A 17,651-nucleotide genomic window follows, 5' to 3' on the forward strand; every position below is an offset into this window, starting at 1 on the left:
CATTTTACGTACTTGCGGTCAATATTTAGAACTTTCTTGACAAAATGGCAATATAAGAGCCAAACTACTATAAATACCGGTTCACATCAATGGATATCAAAAATGAACAGACATCAGACTCTGCAACCGTTAGGATTTACCATTAACTCGGAGCAATACTATAGTTTTATAAGTTAAAGATAGAAGTGAAATTGCAAGAATCTGGCCTTTTCCCTCTCTATCTATATCTGTGGCCGAACGGTTCGGCCATATAAGATGGTAATAGACATTACCAGCGATGTGTGAACCAGAGAAGCTGGTAATGTTTATTTTGGTCATTCTTGCATAAAGTGGCAAAACAATTTAAAATGCAACAGCACGTATACTGACTATTAAATCAAAGCCGTTTTTATTGTATTTTAGTAATAAAACAACGTTGAAATACTTCTATTGCTGGGAAGAAGTCAATTTTTTTGCTCAAATCAAGTGTAAGCATAGGCCAAAGGTAGCTTACATTAGATTGTCGTTTTTGAATGTTTGCTTAGGCCTACATTTTTAGTACTTAGTAAAATTGATGAAGGTAACCAAAAAGGGAGGAGAAAAAAGGTAAATATCTATATTAATATACTATTCAGATATCTAAGAAACAAGCTTACCTTTAGAATCAGAATTTTACCCTGAATCCAAATATGACACTTGTTTCTGTTGAAAATTATTGTAAAGTATTATTAATAAAGACAGTGGGGTATTGAAGATGTTAAAAGTAGAATAGCCAAGGCTCAGGATTATTTTTCACCAATAAAAAAAGAGTTTGGAATAATAGTAAGATGAGTCTGCAACCCAAGATTAGAAGCTTCAGTGATCACAAAAGGTCAAAAAGTGGGCTCTGAAAAGCAGGGAAAGATTTGCTAGATGTTTTCCAGAGAAATTGTCTACAGATTGTTCTGGGGACCCAGCTGACTGATGGTATTTCAAACAGTAGGCTGTATAAAAAGTGAGGTTCAATCCTGCTTTCTAGGGCTATAATCAGAGAAAGGTTGAGATGGCTAGTGCATATTCTGAAGAGGAAGGATGGCACATTGCCAAATATTATCCTTTTCAGCCAACTGTCTTAGGTTAAGTGAAAAGCAGGTTTTCTACAGGTGGGGTGGGAGGATGTCATAAAGAAAGATCTAAAGGAGACATGAACTTCTTGGGAGGGTGTAAAGAGGGAGGCTTTGACTTGATTGGGATGGAGGAAGAGCATGCATAGCTGTTTTATCCTCAGGCAGCTTGGTGCTGTGGTAAGGTGCTTGTGGTAGTAGTAGCATTTCAAACTGCAGTAAAATTCTAGTTAATTGACTTCTTGCTATCTCAGAAAGGGTTTAGGTTAGGAAAATGAAACTTTCAGGGATGGGTCTACAGGCTAAAGTATGTCCTGGGAAGGTATTTTAAAGTGAGGCTGTATAGAAAGTGAGGTTCAATCCTGCTTTCTAGGGCTATAATCAGAGAAAGGTTGAGATGGCTAGTGCATATTCTGCAGAGGAAGGATGGCACATTGCCAAATATTGTCCTTTTCAGCCAACTGTCTTAGGTTAAGAGAAAAGCAGGTTTTCTACAGGTAGGGTGGGAGGATGTCATAAAGAAAGATCTAAAGGAGACATGAACTTCTTGGGAGGGTATAAAGAGGGAGGCTTTGACTTGATTGGGATGGAGGAAGAGCATGCATAGCTGTTTTATCCTCAGGCAGCTTGGTGCTGTGGTAAGGTGCTTGTGGTAGTAGTAGCATTTCAAACTGCAGGAAAATTCTAGTTAATTGACTTCTTGCTATCTCAGAAAGGGTTTAGGTTAGGAAAATGAAACTTTCAGGGATGGGTCTACAGGCTAAAGTATGTCCTGGGAAGGTATTTTAAAGTGAGGCTGTATAAAAAGTGAGGTTCAATCCTGCTTTCTAGGGCTATAATCAGAGAAAGGTTGAGATGGCTAGTGCATATTCTGCAGAGGAAGGATGGCACATTGCCAAATATTGTCCTTTTCAGCCAACTGTCTTAGGTTAAGAGAAAAGCAGGTTTTCTACAGGTGGGGTGGGAGGATGTCATAAAGAAAGATCTAAAGGAGACATGAACTTCTTGGGAAGGTATAAAGAGGGAGGCTTTGACTTGATTGGGATGGAGGAAGAGCATGCATAGCTGTTTCATCCTCAGGCAGCTTGGTGCTGTGGTAAGGTGCTTGTGGTAGTAGTAGCATTTCAAACTGCAGTAAAATTCTAGTTAATTGACTTCTTGCTATCTCAGAAAGGGTTTAGGTTAGGAAAATGAAACTTTCAGGGATGGGTCTACAGGCTAAAGTATGTCCTGGGAAGGTATTTTAAAGTACCCACCTCCACTCCTTCTTCCTCTAGAGGGCCCTGAAATTTGCCTACATGACAGGTCCATACCTATTGAAATTTTGACAAAACAACATTTTACCTTAATTTTCAGTTACTATTTGCTTTTTCTCTGCCTTTAGTTCTGAAAATGCAATTCCTGTTATTTGAGTGGAATTTTGAGCCTTATCAATGTTTTTTTTCAAGATTTTAGGAAATGTATTTGTATATCTTTAAAACCTTATAAAATGGAATTGAGCAAAGTTATGAAGCTCAAAACAATTTTTTTGTACTTCAATTAAGCAGAAGATCTATTTTGCAAGGTTTCATTTTTATAACACACAAATTTTTAAAGGTTATCAAAGGTCAAGGCCCTCTAGAGGGAGAAGGAGTAGAGTTAGTTACTTCAAAATACCTTCCCGGGACATACTTTAGTCTGTAGATTCATCCCTGAAAGTTTCATTTTCTTAACCTAAACCCTTTCTGAGATAGCAAGAAGTCAATTAACTAGAATTTTACCCAAACTGCTCCAAATTTACCATAAAAGCAGTATTTATTATATTTGGCAAGAACTTTTAATAGGAAACAGAATGGTAATTTTTTCTATGTAACTCTGCTGTGTAAGTAACCTTATCAACATTTCCATAAAAGCTCTGAAGTTTTAGTATCTGCCTAGACTTTTTCAAGAAAAAGGGAATTATAACGTAAAGCTCTTATCAACTGCATATACTTGATAGGCTACAAATGTGTCTTGTTTTAATCCTTGTTAAGAATACTTGAATCAGACCTAAATTGAATGTAATTGAACATCTTTACCAAAAGAAAAACAAATTAATATAAGAGCAGCATGCTCTTTTTAGCTTATGTTTATGTAGTCTAGGGCTCTTAGTTAGAAATAAGAAAAAAGTAGGCATAATAGTTTGGTATTATTTGCCTATATTTTAGACTCTCTATTCATTCTTAACAGTTTAGTTCACCTAAGTCAATTAATTTCCAAGATGGTAACAAGCCCCTTAACTATCTAATAAATTTTTTTCAAGGAAAAACCTGGTAACTTTGAAGAAATCTTTATTTTTTTACATCACTTTGGCAAGCTAAGGTTCAGGAAACTATAAGATTCTCACATAAAAGTTTTATACCAAACGACAAATTAGACAAGTGACCAGTCTCCACCAAGCCCAATCTTGATTTTTTGGTGTCTGGTGTCTGTGGATACAGTCTCTTCAGATAAACTGCTCCTTATACAAACTGAGAAAAAATTATGGGGGGTTATTCTGGAACTGGTATCCTATTGAAAGTTTTTTGAGTAACTTAAACAATTGTAGCATCAAAGTGGAGAAATATTTATGGTAGGTTAGGAAAGTTCAAGATTTTTCAAACCCAGCAACAGATCTAGGCCGGCTGCCATCCAGGGCAAGAACAGTGTCTGATAGCCCCAGCCAACAAACCCATTGTTGCTAATATATTTGTTTATGTAAATCTTCATGTATTTAGTAAGATCCAAGAAGAACAATAAGATTCCATGTAACATAATATTATTGGTGACACAGTAGACATACAATTTAGATAATATACAACCAGTGATATCCTGTTTGTAAAACTTAACTTTATATGCTTTTTTTTAATGCTTTTTTTTAAAACAGTAATTGAAGCAATTTGAAAAAATCAATTTTGAAAAAAATTTGAAGTGAATGTCTTCATATGAAAGCTTTGAAGTTGAATTTTGTTTTATGTGGATTATACTCAAGTTTGTCAAGTGCTGCTTGGATGTCCTGTTTCTAAGATAATTTTTGATTAACTTTGATTTGCTGAAGCTTCTTTCATTAGAAGTAACTGAAAGGGTTAAGTTTTGTTTTAACTTTCAACCTCTGTTTTTTCATCTCCTGAGTATGTTGATAGAAACAATTTGTCCAGAAAAAAATTTTCATAAAGATCTTAAAATGATTTCCAAATATTGAACCATGACAATAATGAATTTTTTTATCCCACTGAATTGTGCTTGAACTATGAAATTTGAATTATTTTTCACTCATTTAATAAGCACATAAAAATAGTTCTGATTATGAATCTATTACCAAACATGAATCAATGCAAAATACTTATTGCAACTTCTAACACAATGCAAAGGTACAAAAAAGACAAGTTTATAGCCTAAAATATTAAAATTTTTAAGAGCTATATGAATCTTTCCTTTTATACATAACAAACTATACTTTATTCAATTTTGGTTCTTTTGGAAAATGAAAAAATCAAGAAGAAAAGATGCAAAAAATAACTTTATACCATAGTTGTGTCAATATTGGAAGCACTATATTGATACTGAAGTTGACAAATGATAAATAAATAAAGATATGTTGTACTAAATATGAATGTTCTTAAATGCAAATGCTTTGCAATACCATACACACACATTGCTTTTGGTATTCAAAGCTCAGATTAGAGCTTCCAACCAGTGATGTCATGAAATTATAGACACCTATCAAAGGTTCTCAGATTAGACAACCTCCTCTTGTGTAAACATCTTGGAGATGTCCAAAACGAATGCACAAAACTGTTTCCTACAAGTAAGGTTTCCCATGCTGGATTCTAAGAGTGGGAACATCTTCCCTATCATCCCACCAGTCCTCCTTTCTATCCTATTGCTCCCCAAACAAAGCTACGCCAACTCTCCAATCCTAAACGCAGGTATGTTCCAAAGCTGGAAGATTAGGGTTCAAACTGTATTTGATTAGATCAGATCAAAAAATGCCTTATGAGCTGGCACCCAGGAGAGACTGTCCCCTGCCCCCAAGATTCGTCCCTGATCAAATCTGAATTATGTTGAATAATTTTCTCTGGTACTTGAGAGTTGAAAGCTTAAGTCTTTTTAAGCAATCTTGATATAGTAGGGTTCTTAGGTGCATTGGCATCTTTGTGGCCCACCTTTAAACACCCTCAGGCAGATTACAAATCACTTATAAAATAGGGTGAATCCAAAATAGAATAATCATATTGTATTGCAGATGGGAGTAGGCAAAGGCTGGGTACCTTTGTTTTAATTGCTGGTATTCTGGAGCTCATCATAGATCTAATAAGACTCAGGGGCTATTAGCCTTAGCCACCTGCACTTCACCATGATTTGGTGTTTCAGCTTTTCATTAACAGTAACTCTGAAGATCCTCTCATGACTAATGCTTTCAAGAACTTGTAAGTTTATTTGTGCAGTTAAGTTACAGTAAGAATGGTGAGGGTTTTTTATGGCCCAGATAAAGGACCTTATATTTGATGGAGTTAAACTACAATTTCCAAGTAGTTGCCCATTTATGTAGTAAGTTTATGCCAAGCTAGAGTATATTATCAATCAGAGAAATAGGGCCAAATAGCTCTGGACTTTCTGAAAACATAGGTACATGACTCAAGACAATTATTGAACAGTCATTTGCAAAAAAATCATCAGTATTGGGCAATAGCTGGTTACCTGGGGAAAATCACTGAGAACAGAAATCCAATCAGACTATAACTTGCTGTCATTCTAACCAAACTTGAAAACACCTGTGAATCATTCTTAGAGGAAATTTTCTATCCACAACACAATATATTAACACATCTGATGAGCATCAAGCTTGTGCTAAAGGAGATGGCAAGTGATTTTACCATATACTTTAGTTTGATCAGTTAAGGGCAGAAGCCTAACTGGAAGATTTGGATAAATCCTCTTTGTATTTTGTAATTTTGTCTAGGGGGGCGCATGCCCGTCCCCCGAAAAAAAGCTGGTCAAAAGTTGCACTTATTACAGGGCTAGAGGAGTGGAAAATATCGATGGTGAACTGCATTTTTATCAACTCCCCCCCCCCCCAAAAAAAAAATCTGTATCTGCTTCTGGCAGAAGGTTTTTGTCATTGTAATCTCTTGGGAGATATTACTACTCTTTGTGTGCAAGCATACTAAATATCTTCTTTTTTTGCAGGCTAGTTTCTTTTAGCTATTACAAGAAGAATTTTACCTAAATAAAATAGCTAAAATCCAGTTATTGAGCAAAGTATGACTGAATCAAGAATAATTGAGAGTGATGATTATGAATTTAAGTGTAAAAAAGTGAAAACCAGTGATGATCAATTTCAAGGATGTGCCAATAGTAACCTAGTTATCCAAAACAATCCAGATGAGCAGCATCAACTTGACTCTCCGAACTTTTCTGACTATTTGTCACAAAGGTCAGATATTCAAAAAGTTGTAACCACCAGCAGAGAAATTTGCGAAGATATTGTACAACTTGATTATAGCAAGTTTCCACCTTTAGAGCATATTCCAGCAAAAGGATGTGTGATTGCTTTTAAAGGACCAAACTCTCATCACCCAGACAGTTTGAACTACAAGCAAGCAGTTGTCTGTTCATCCAATGATACTCAATTACTTCTTTGCCTAATTGGTGAGTCAGTCTCTAATCTCTCTGAACTCAATGTCTGTCTTTGATACCTTGCTTAGGGTACTTCGTCAAAATTCGAATGGTTTATTTCCCGAAAATGGAAAAGAATCCATTTTCGGACTCTTTCCTTTTTTTGAGGGATTTTTGAGGGAGGAATTCCTCCTCCCTCAAAAATTGCTTAAAAGGATCTCCGTCTTCCTGAAAAATAGCCACATAAATTCTTTTTTTTTTGTAGAAATGAAACTGAGATAGCAACTGTAGCAGAACAGCAGCTTTCATGTAGCAGAACAGCAGAATGAAAAAATATAATACCAAAAACTGTGAACTTTGGCACTAGGAGTGGAGTGGATTCCTATCTTGATCCTCTGTAAAATCTCCTGATAATGCTAAAAAAGAAAAAAAAATCATTATGAAGCCAAGATTTGTCTACAATAAAAACATTTTTTTCCCTTTTGCTATTAATAAGAAGCTACTAGTTTGACTACTCGTCATTGTGCAGTTGCTTTGGATATTTAGGCATATACTCCCAGGATGTTTAGGCATATGATCGTAAGGCAGTACGGTTTTGTCCACCAGATACCTTGTTGTCGAAGCGAACCATGGTTTAATAACCTTTTTGTTTAATGACCTTCATACAAATATTAACGTAATTGGCCAAGAGTACTGTTTTTTTCAAATTCAACTTTGAGATGCTTTTAGTTTGGATGCCATTCCAGAGCTGTCACTTGGTCCCTAAAGTCCCTAAAACTGGAGAAGGTCCCTGGAAAACCCTAAAACCCCTTTCGCGTCCCTAAAAGTTTCTTTTTGCAAGATTAAGTCACATCAATACTTCAGTGAAGAATTCTTTTTAGTTTTCAAGTTATCTTTAAAATAATAATAATAATAATAATAATTTATTTATAACCCACAAAGTACATTAAACTGTGGAGTAAACACACAAAAAAAGAAAAAACAAGACAAAAAACATAACAACATAAATAACATAGCAGCATAACAACATACAACATAAATAAATTACCTCCATTCAAAAAATGGCCAAAGAGGGTCAAAAACACCGATCATTTGCCGAGTTTTAAGACATATATCTTTAGATAAATGTTTCAGTCGCGAGGGCGCATCAACAATGTCAAATTTAGAGACGACTGTATGATTCCGATACCACTGAGGCAGACGCAGCAAATACTTGCAATACTTAAAATATCCTGAGCGTATTTTCTTTGTATCCTTCTTGCGAAGGAGGAAAGCAAAACCAGAAAGATAAAAAGCAGCAGGGGCACAAAAACTAGAATAAAGACGGCATAGTCCATTTCGGTTATACCGACCACGATTTCGGTTCGACTTCGACTTTTTTCGACACGATTTCGTCTTTTTTTCGGTTTCTTGAATGACTTCGGTCATTTTGGGATTGACATCAACTGAGAGTCCCTTAAGACAGCAGAATAGTTGTAAGGCTAGAGCGTCCAAGTCTTATTGATACTGTTGGACAAAATCTTTTATGCTTTTTACCTCTGGAGTCGCTTGAGCTGCCGAACTTGTTTGTTTTCTTTGTTTTAAATATGCATTGGTGGAGCTTCAACATACTTTCTCAGCTTTTTCTAAATGGATTAATAAATTCACCAAAGTGGCCATTGACTTGAAACCATTCCGTACTCTCATACAGTCCTTATATTATCGTTACGGCGGAAGCTGTAGCTCCTCAGTCCTTAATAACCGAAAGTTAAAAAAAAATGGAAAAAAATCAGTTAAACAAAAATCTAGGAGTAGTGACTGTTATTCACTTTTAACTCAACAGTAACTTGCAGTCTTGAAATTCTATTTTGGAACAGAAATAAAGCAGTTGTACCGTCATAGTTGAAGATTAAGGAAAAAGAAATAGAAACCTTAGAAGGTCCAAATAGAAAGCTAAGCGCTCATCTTGATATTACCCATGTCTTAGGAGTAGTGACTGTCATTCACTTTTAACTGTCATTCAATTTTTGTACAGTCATAGTTGAAAATTAAGGAGAAGAAAAAGAAACCTGAGAAGGTCCGAATAGAAAGCTAAGCGATCATCTTGATATTACCCATGTCTTTCCAGAAGATCATGACGCTACAGGCGATTGTTGCTGACCATCCTGGTTTCAGATTTTGCTGAGATCAGAGTGAACAGCGAATTAGATGTTGATTGAGGCCGTCCTGGCCGAGTGGGTTGGTGCGCTGGATTCGAGATCCCTTGTCTGAGAGGACGCGGGTTCGAATCCCAGTGTACCCAATTCTTCAGTTTGGGACGGGGGTCAGTGGCGTGACTCTGTAAGCTTAGCCAGAGTCGACCCAGCTCTAAATTGGTACCTGGAGAAATCTGGGGAAGGTAAACAGGTAGGGTCTGCGAAAGCACAGGATGGCTGGCCCCAACCCCCCATTGCACTTCCTGGCTGAAGGGCCAAGAAACGGAGATCAGCACCGCCGGTACGGACTGTAAAGTCTAATACCGTATCCTTTACCTTCACCTAGATGTTGATTGTGTCATTTATACAGTAAACAGCAGCTGTACCAAATCCCTATTTGTTTCTTTTTCCACCAAAAAAGTCCTTAAAGTCCCTATTTTGACTCCTTGAACCTGTGGCAACCCTGTCATTTCCATGATTCTTATTTTATTGTCTATATGATGATATGGCATTGTTGCCGAATAATAACCTTGCTGCTAATAATAAAAAGCTATTTGTGTTGCTACTGCTCACTTAAAATGCTTGGAAAAATCAGCCTTTCAATGTTAGAAGTTTACTCTTTGTTTTGGAAGCCCACACCCCCATTACAGGTATTCTTATTTTTATTAATGTTAGTCCTCAGTATTTTATTAATTCACGAGTAAGAGACGCAATGATGCAAAGCATTGAAGACGAAAGATTGCTTGTATATAAATATTAATGGATTTGTTGATATGTGGAATTAATTTTTACTGACATTAGGAATGGTTTAATGCCCAGTAGCGAATCCCCTCCTCTCCCAACCTGTCTTTTCATTATCCATACACCACCAAGGAAGGTGGGAGGATAGACCAGGATTATCAAGGGGCTCAGACATGTCTCATGTTCTAAATACTACAGAAAAAATTGCATTTTTATTGTCAGTTTGAACTTTTAAGAAAGGAATGAGGAAAAATTGCCAATACGCAAGTTTACAATGCTTATTTTAGTGTTTGTTGTAACCTTTATGATTTTTTTTTTCGCTTAACAGGCTCGGATAAATGTTAGTAAATTAACTTTTTGAGAAAAATGTGTGTCTCAGCCTCGACTCGTCCTCCTCCCTCCTGACAAACCAAATTTCTGGTTTTCACATGCGCAAAAATTTTTTCTCATAAAAATCGATTCTTTGGTTGCCAACTTTTGCCCTCGTTGTGGGATAGCAAATGCCTTAATGTAAAATAGAATCTCTGGGAGAGATACTTTTCTGCTTAAATGGCTAAAATGCATAAATAGGTCCGATTGTTTAGTGTTATCTTCTTTTTTTTTTATCCAATGTGGAGGACACTGCTTGGTAATTACCTTGATTGGTTCCTGGATAGATTTCATTGGTGTACTCCGTAATACTCCTTTGCTGCTAATCTACTGTTTAAATGGCAGGCACAGGCTGTTAGGTGTAATTTCTTCATTTTTTTTTTAGATCCAATAAAGAGGGCACCACTTGGTACTTACTGTGATTGGTTTATGAGTGATCAGTTCAGTCCTTCTTCCAAAGAAAGTGATATGATAGAATCCTCTTTTGAAGATCTAGTGTCTCCAGTTATTTTACAATATTCCTATGATGACCTCTGTAATGGATAGTTCAATGAGGATGCTTTCGAATATAGACTTTATCTTATTCAGTTTTTATGATATATCAGCAGAAGTTCATTTTAAATAATTAATATTCATGGTTTTGCCTGCTTTACCTAATTATAAAATAGGTTAAGGACGGCTCAGACGGTGTTCTTAAAGCTCGTAAAGTCGTTTGCAAAGTGTGTTTCCGTAAAGTTTTCACCGCTCATATGAGCCTTGTACTTTACTTGCGTTTTGAGCAGCAAACTATTCGAATTTCTGAAGCATTTTATGTTTCGGAGAAAAAGGCTTAAAGAAATAAGGAGCTTTGGGTGTGAGTATAGTTTAACGAGGCATAAGGGCTTGTTACGTATTCTGTTTTCGGGATCAAGCATATCAAAATTCCCTATTTTCTTGTGAAGTTGACAGTGGTGCCAAAGATCCGGGCAATAATTCAGTCCTATTGCACCCTATCCTATTTGTGCAAATATTGAAACTAAACTATTTCCCTTTCAGTCAACTTTATGAACTTAACGAAAAAAGTTAACTAAAGTTTAACTTCAATGCTTGCTCGCGTAAAGATTTACGGAAAGGTTAACGAAGCAACTTTGCGAATGACTTTACGAACGCCGTCCTTTAGACCGCGAGAGATTTTGCCTGGTATTGTGGAAGGTTTTTTTTTTTTTTTTTTTTTTTTTTTTTTTTTTTTTTTTTTTTTTTTTTTTTTTTTTTTTTTTTACAATGTTGTTCTTGTACAGCAATCCTTTGATGATCTCAATAAGGGATAGTTGAATGATGTGCCTTTTAAAGAAATCCTTTTTATTCCATTTAGTTTAAGAAAAAATTAAGTGGCAATTCATTTCAAATAATGGATTCATGGTTTTGACTATTCTACCTTATTTAAAACGTAAGTTAGATCTCTTGAGAGGTTTTTTTCTGGTATTGTAAAAGTTGTTCCTTTACCCCATTCCTATGATAATCTCTGTAATGGGTAGTTGAACGAGGGTCATCAAAATATTTCAATGGTAATTCATTTCGGTTTTGACTCCCATACATTATTTGCAGTGCAAGTTAGCCCTCTTTAGAGTTTTTTTCTGATATTGTAGATGTTTTCTTTTGAAGTAATCCTGTGATGATCTCTATAAAGGATAGTTGAACGAGTGGCTTTTAAAGAGAGAGAGAGAGAGAGAGAGATCGGTATATTTAAAAACTATCGTAGCATAGCTAAATTCAGTTTTTTCACAAAAATCATAGATTTAAACAAAAATCACACACTACAACTCAGCATTAAAAATTGATGTGAAGAAAGGCACAAATGTGTTGGCGTAACGATTAGTTCGTACATTAGGGGGTAGAAGTTTCTTTTGTAACCGAGTTCGGCTATTGGGAGGGACTGGTTCGGGTAGTAGTGATCGGTGCCTCTTATTGGCTAGGACGGATTTCCCAAAGTGCTGAATAAGGTGTTCAAGCCGGGCTTTAATTGGAGATAAATTTAATTTAGCGAGGACTTAATCATAGGGTATGTCGCGGTTCCGGAGTATAATGCTTGTTGCTCTTTTCTGGACGTACTCTATGTCGCGTAATAGGTACGCTGTGCGGATAGCAGATGGACCCCACACCGGGCACGCGTACTCGAGCAACGGGCGAACATAACATATGTAGGCATGGAGAAGACTTTCAGTATCACACCCAAAACGCCTCATTTCGGTAAGTGTCTGAAGGCTTGCATTAGCCTTGTGGACGGTTAAATTAATATGGGCACTGAAACTACACTCAATAGAAATCCTTTTTATTCCATGTAGTTTTTACATAATTTCGGTGGCAACTCATTTCAAATAATAAATTCGTGTTTTTGACTGTTGCAGATTTACAACCTAAGTTAGACCTCTTTAGAGGTTTTTTCTTTCTGGTATAGTAGAAGTTGTTCTTTTATAGAATTTCTATGATAATCCCTATATTATATAGTTGAATGAGTGTCTTTGAAGGAAAGCCTTAATATTCGACTTGGTTTTTACAAAATTTGAGTGGAAATTCATTTCAAATACTAAATTCGTGGTTTTGACTGTTCTAAATTATTTACAACGTAAGTTAGACCTCAAGAGAGATCTATTTTGTTGTTGTAGAAATTTCCCATCTCATAGGAATGTCAACTAACTTAAGGCATCATTTTCATTTCACCTTCATTTCATTTTCTTCTTGTCCTGACCTTTTCGATAATGTTGTATTTATCCTCTATAGCAGATAGAACAACCACCTCAATAATAGCCAGCCTTTGGGTCGCAGAGTTGGGACTGAGTTTACCTACTTGTGAACCCCTAGGCCAAACATGGTCAATGAAGCCGGAACCCGGACCTGTTCTCCACAAAATTTCAAAGGCTTGTAATATTTTCTTCATATGCTGCTATAATTTTGTTTATCATGCCTGTTTCTTCATTTTGTTTTGACACTGCCCTGAACCGAATTCTTTGATTTGTGATTTCTGCTATACAAGGCTTACAGTCAGGTTTGTTCAAAGTTTTAACTAATTGTTCATTATATTTAATACTCATTTCATGTTTAGTTTCTTTATTCATAGAAGTTTTAGTTTGCTTGAGGTTTGACTTTTTTTTATATAATTTCTGTCTGTTTAACGTTTTGATATTAATGCTCTTTGAAGGCATTGTTAACCTGTATGAGTTGGCCCATTAAAGATGACTGAAAACCTCGCTTGAACAGTTTAGCTGCCAATTCACTGGCTATCGAACTTCAATAAAAGACACGAATTTTATTTTGCGAACTGGTATACTTTCGCGAATTAGTATCTCCTAGATAGAGGCTACATTTTTTCAAATTTTAGCTAGACGAGAGAAAAGGCGCAAAATCTTAAAGCCCTTTCCCTTAGACTCCTGTTGGTGTTTCAATTGGGGTCAAATTTTTTGGTTCCAAATTCTTGATGTTTAACTTCTTATCCAAGATCATTTCTGTTTGTTTAAGGTTTAATTAAAGTTGCATTGTGATCTTGCCTGTTGGCCTTTTATTTTCGAATTTCAAATTTCGTGGCATTAAGTATTCTTTTTGTGTTTAATTCCTTCGTTCATAAAAGTTTCTATTTGTGTTTTGCCTTCCTATTTTAGATAATCTTTACTCCTTCAAAGTTTTAATATCACTCTCATCATTCTCGTCGTGCTCGTGGTATAGCGAATTGATCTTGGCTAGTTAATACGGGGCTTGGGTTTGATCCCAGCTATCGCAAAGTAGGGCGACAGGTTTGCTACAAAAAGAAGTAGCTGAAATGCCAACAATTGTTGACGCCATCACCGCCTTATGTGCCATTAGTGGCTCTGGAGTACTTTTTTTTATCCTTTACTTATCTCGTCAAAAGTTGATTATTACTCAGACCTAAATACCTTGAAACGCAACGTCGGCCAATTTAATTTAGTTACAAACCAAACACAAATTAATTTACCCCCCCCCCCGTCTCTCTCCCAAAGAAAGATCTAACGAGTACTTGTAACAGGTGGTTGTACATATTTATTTATTTAATTAATTATTAGCTAACGACGAAACAACAGTGAAAAAACGGGAAAAAAAGGATCTCCACTAGTACCTACCTTTCCATGTGCTTTCAAAAATTCCTGAGTTCTATGCAGCAGGTCTTAAAAATCAAGTAGGAAAGTTGGCCTTGATTCCACTTCAATGTGGAGTAATGAAATTACCAGCGTAGTTTTATAACAATTATAAAACTATGCGGGTTTTATATTTATTCAAAGACGAAAAGACATTATTTGTTTTCTTTAGTGCTATTCAAATAGGTCATGGTAACGAATTGTATGAAAGTAGCGACTCGGGTCAATAGTAAACGAAACTCTAAAAACAGAATTTTGATAACAATAGATATATCAAAAGGAGTGGCTTTGAGTGCTGATTCCAAATATATAAAATTCATCGAGTTTAATGTTGCCCGTCAAAAGTTACAGGTCTGAGGACATTTTTCAGAATTGAAAAAGGGGAAACACCCCCAAAAAGTCAAGTAATATTAATGAAAATCACACCACCAGATCCAGCGTATCAGATGACCCTACTGGAGAAGTTTGAAGCTCATATCTACAAAAATGCGATTTTCTTTCAGAAGAAAGATCACTTATGTGTGCTTTTTTTTTCAGTGGTGATTGTATCGAATAAATGGTCCCATAAAATGGAGAGAGGGCTTGTTTGAACGGAAATCAAAATTTCTAGTGTCCTTTTTAAGTGACAAAACATTGGAGGAATACTAGCCCCCGTCACACGCCCCTTTTTTCTCCAGTGACATCCAATAAAAATTTTGAGATTGCCACTTGATTCAGCATAGTTGAAATGTCCGATAACTGTGCCTTTGGGGATCAGATGACCTCCCATACTCCAGGGAAAAGGCTGTAAGTTCCACAACTTTTTCATATGTAGTATTTGTTTTTGGGAAATATACAGAAATTTTTGTTGCGAGGGTTATTTTCAAGGGGATACATTTCCGTGGAGATGAAAGTTCCCAGAATAATGTGCCAGGGAAAATTTTACGGGGGATTTCTTGACATGATTTAAAAAATAGTCGGAAATCAAATAAAAAAAAAAACAAGATTTTTTCAACTGAAAGCAAGGAGCAACATTAAAACTTAAAAAGAACAAAAATTGTTTTATGTATGAGGGGGACCTTGAATGGGAAGGAAGATTTGTTTTGTGAGAGAAAATTAATGACAGCACTAAAAGGATTAAAAAATAATAAGGCTCCAGGTGCTGATAGTGTGGTAAATGAGTTTCTTAAATATGATAGCTCTGAGGTTAAAAATAAGTTACTGAAGATTAAGAATCTGATTTTGAGAAAGGGGAAGTACCTAACGATTTCAGGAAAACCTTAATTAAACCGCTGTATAAGAAAGGTGATAAAAGTGAGAGTCGTAATATATCGAGGCATTAGTCTAGTCTCTGTAGGTAGCGAATTACTATACCGTTTAGACTGAGATATGCTGTAGACAAAGTTTAAAAGAAGAATAGTGTGGTTTTAGAAAGGGTAGAGGATGTGTCAACCATATTTTCACTCTTAGGTAAATAATTGAAAAGTACCCTAGTTGTCAAACACCTTTGGTCCTCAGTTTTACAGATTATGAGCAAGCGTTCGATTCTCTTGATAGAAGAGCTTTACCAAAGGTCTTATCATTGTATACCTTTGCTAAACATACCAGACAATGCAGATATACATAAAAGTGATTAGTTCTATGTACGAGAATCACACTGCTGTGGTTAAGGTAGGAAATGAGGTTAGCAGCTAGTTTTTCATTAAATCAGGAGTTAAGCAGGCTTGTGTTCTATCCCTCTTTATATGGATCATGTTGATGGACTTTGTCTTAAGGAGCACAAGAAAAGTAATGGAAGACCACGGAATCAAATGGGGAGCAAAAAATTCTTTTGGACTTAGATTATGCTGATGATTTAAGCATCCTAGATGAAACTGTGAGCGAAATGAATGAACTTTTAGAGGTTTTGCAACTTCAGGATGCTAAAATAGGTTGGAATATTACTGTTTTTTAGAGGACTAAATCATAAAGGCTAAGAATAAGTGAAGATGACAAGGTGACGCTGGGTAACGAAAAGATTGATCTAGTGGGCAATTTCACTTATCTTGGTAGCATTATTACTAAAGACAGTGGGAGCAGTGAAGATATTAAAAGTAGAATAGCCATGGCTTAGGGTGCTTTTTCATAGTTAAAAAAGTTTGGAAGAATAGGAAGTTAAGTCTGCAAACCAAGATTGGAATATTAGAAGGTATAGTGATGACAGTGGTCAAATATGGCTCTGAAGCCTGGGCGCTCCGAAAAGCGGATGAAGATTTACTAGATGTTTTCTAGAGAAATTGCCTACGGAATGTTTAGGGTACCCGGCTGACTGACTGTATTTCAAACATTAGGTTGTACGAAAAATATGGGATGAATTGAATCAAATAAAAATATTTAATTCAATTAAGGGATGAAAAATCACCTCAAGATCATTATTGATCAAGTTAATGCATGTACAATGATCTTTACCATTCCTATATGCATAGGTTATGTGGTTCATTATTTTTGGCCTTACTTTTATCGTAGCTTTATTTAGAAGAAGGGGCTGATTGGTTGTGTTTCCCCAAACTACGATTTTCCAATGCCCAAACACATGCATTCAGATTTGTAAAAAAAAGCAACAAATTCACCTCTTCTCTTGATGAGAAAACAAAAGAAGTCTAACTGTTTTGAAAGGAAGAAAAATTGATTTGCGCATGTCCTGACTATGAATTTTTGGGACAAGGCTTTTGATGCAGATTCTAAGATCCTTTTCCCGACTGTGTCGTGTGTTCCGACTGATATGGAGGCCGGTGAAGCATATTTAATTCTCCTTCTATGCTATCACTACGGACTAATAATAGAGTTGTTCCTTTCATTTTCAAAGAAATATTCTGAATTCTCCTGTCCATATTCTAACTCCAAAGATGTTATGAGACATGATATTGCTAAACTGTTTTTTATTTTTACACGCATTCCTTGAGTCGTCCTAGCCGAGTGGTTAGCACACTGTACCTGGAATCCTGAGAACAGAGATTCGAGTCCTGGTGTCACTGATTATTTGGTTTGGAACGGGGTCAATGGCGTGACTCAGCCAGAGTAACTCGGTTTTAAATGGGGAGCTGCAGGAATACGTTGGAAAAACACGGGAAGCGTCGAATGATTTGCTCCAAACCACGCATTGCACTCCCGGCTGAAGGGAGTGAATTTGGGGATTGGTACCTGCTCAACACAGACTATTGGTTAGCATGCGAAAAAAGTTTACGTAAAAGCCCTAGGCGGTGACAGTGTGCGACAATTTTTGCAAATGAAAATAAAGAAGTGCATATTAGGCCAATGGAATAGTGGGTTCGGTTTAAACCAACCTTATCTAGCCAAGTTTGTTACCTTTCTTAGAGGTAAAACACCTTCCGACCATTCAGCCACTATAGGCACATGCAATATTCAGTTCGTTTATTAAGAAATGCAACAAAAATGAACTCCATTTTCAGGAGCCACCTCTATTGCATTAAATAATCATCAGGAGGTGGGATTCTTAAAAAAAATTCGATACACGCCACGTGTCAAGACGAAAGAACACTACACCCCTCCCCCACTTTTAGGAAGTT

The 17,651-nt window shown here is 36.2% G+C and overlaps 1 protein-coding gene across 3 annotated transcripts; it reads left to right on the forward strand.

Moving 5' to 3' along the window:
- The first annotated feature begins 331 nt into the window (after positions 1-331).
- LOC136037752 (uncharacterized) lies at positions 332-10,620 on the forward strand. 3 transcript variants are annotated; one of them, XM_065720547.1, is made up of 3 exons: positions 332-585; positions 6,270-6,731; positions 10,368-10,620. In XM_065720547.1, exons 2-3 carry the CDS (start codon positions 6,344-6,346, stop codon positions 10,526-10,528), a joined length of 549 nt encoding a protein of 182 aa, XP_065576619.1. In that variant the 5' UTR covers positions 332-585; positions 6,270-6,343; the 3' UTR covers positions 10,529-10,620. The 3 variants fall into 3 exon arrangements, with proteins under 3 accessions (XP_065576619.1, XP_065576617.1, XP_065576618.1); XM_065720545.1 differs by having other exon boundaries at positions 332-484; XM_065720546.1 differs by having other exon boundaries at positions 332-467.
- The last annotated feature ends 7,031 nt before the right edge of the window (positions 10,621-17,651 follow it).

Source organism: Artemia franciscana, chromosome 17 (genome assembly GCF_032884065.1).
Source record: "Artemia franciscana chromosome 17, ASM3288406v1, whole genome shotgun sequence".
NCBI classification, from domain to species: Eukaryota; Metazoa; Arthropoda; class Branchiopoda; order Anostraca; family Artemiidae; genus Artemia; species Artemia franciscana.

Excerpts from the sequence above, each read along its gene's own strand:
- LOC136037752 (XM_065720547.1), top strand. The coding sequence starts at position 6,344 with ATGACTGAATCAAGAATAATTGAGAGTGATGATTATGAATTTAAGTGT. Across the intron at positions 6,732-10,367 it reads ATTACTTCTTTGCCTAATTG|ATCCAATAAAGAGGGCACCA; the intron begins GTGAGTCAGTCT and ends TTTTTTTTTTAG.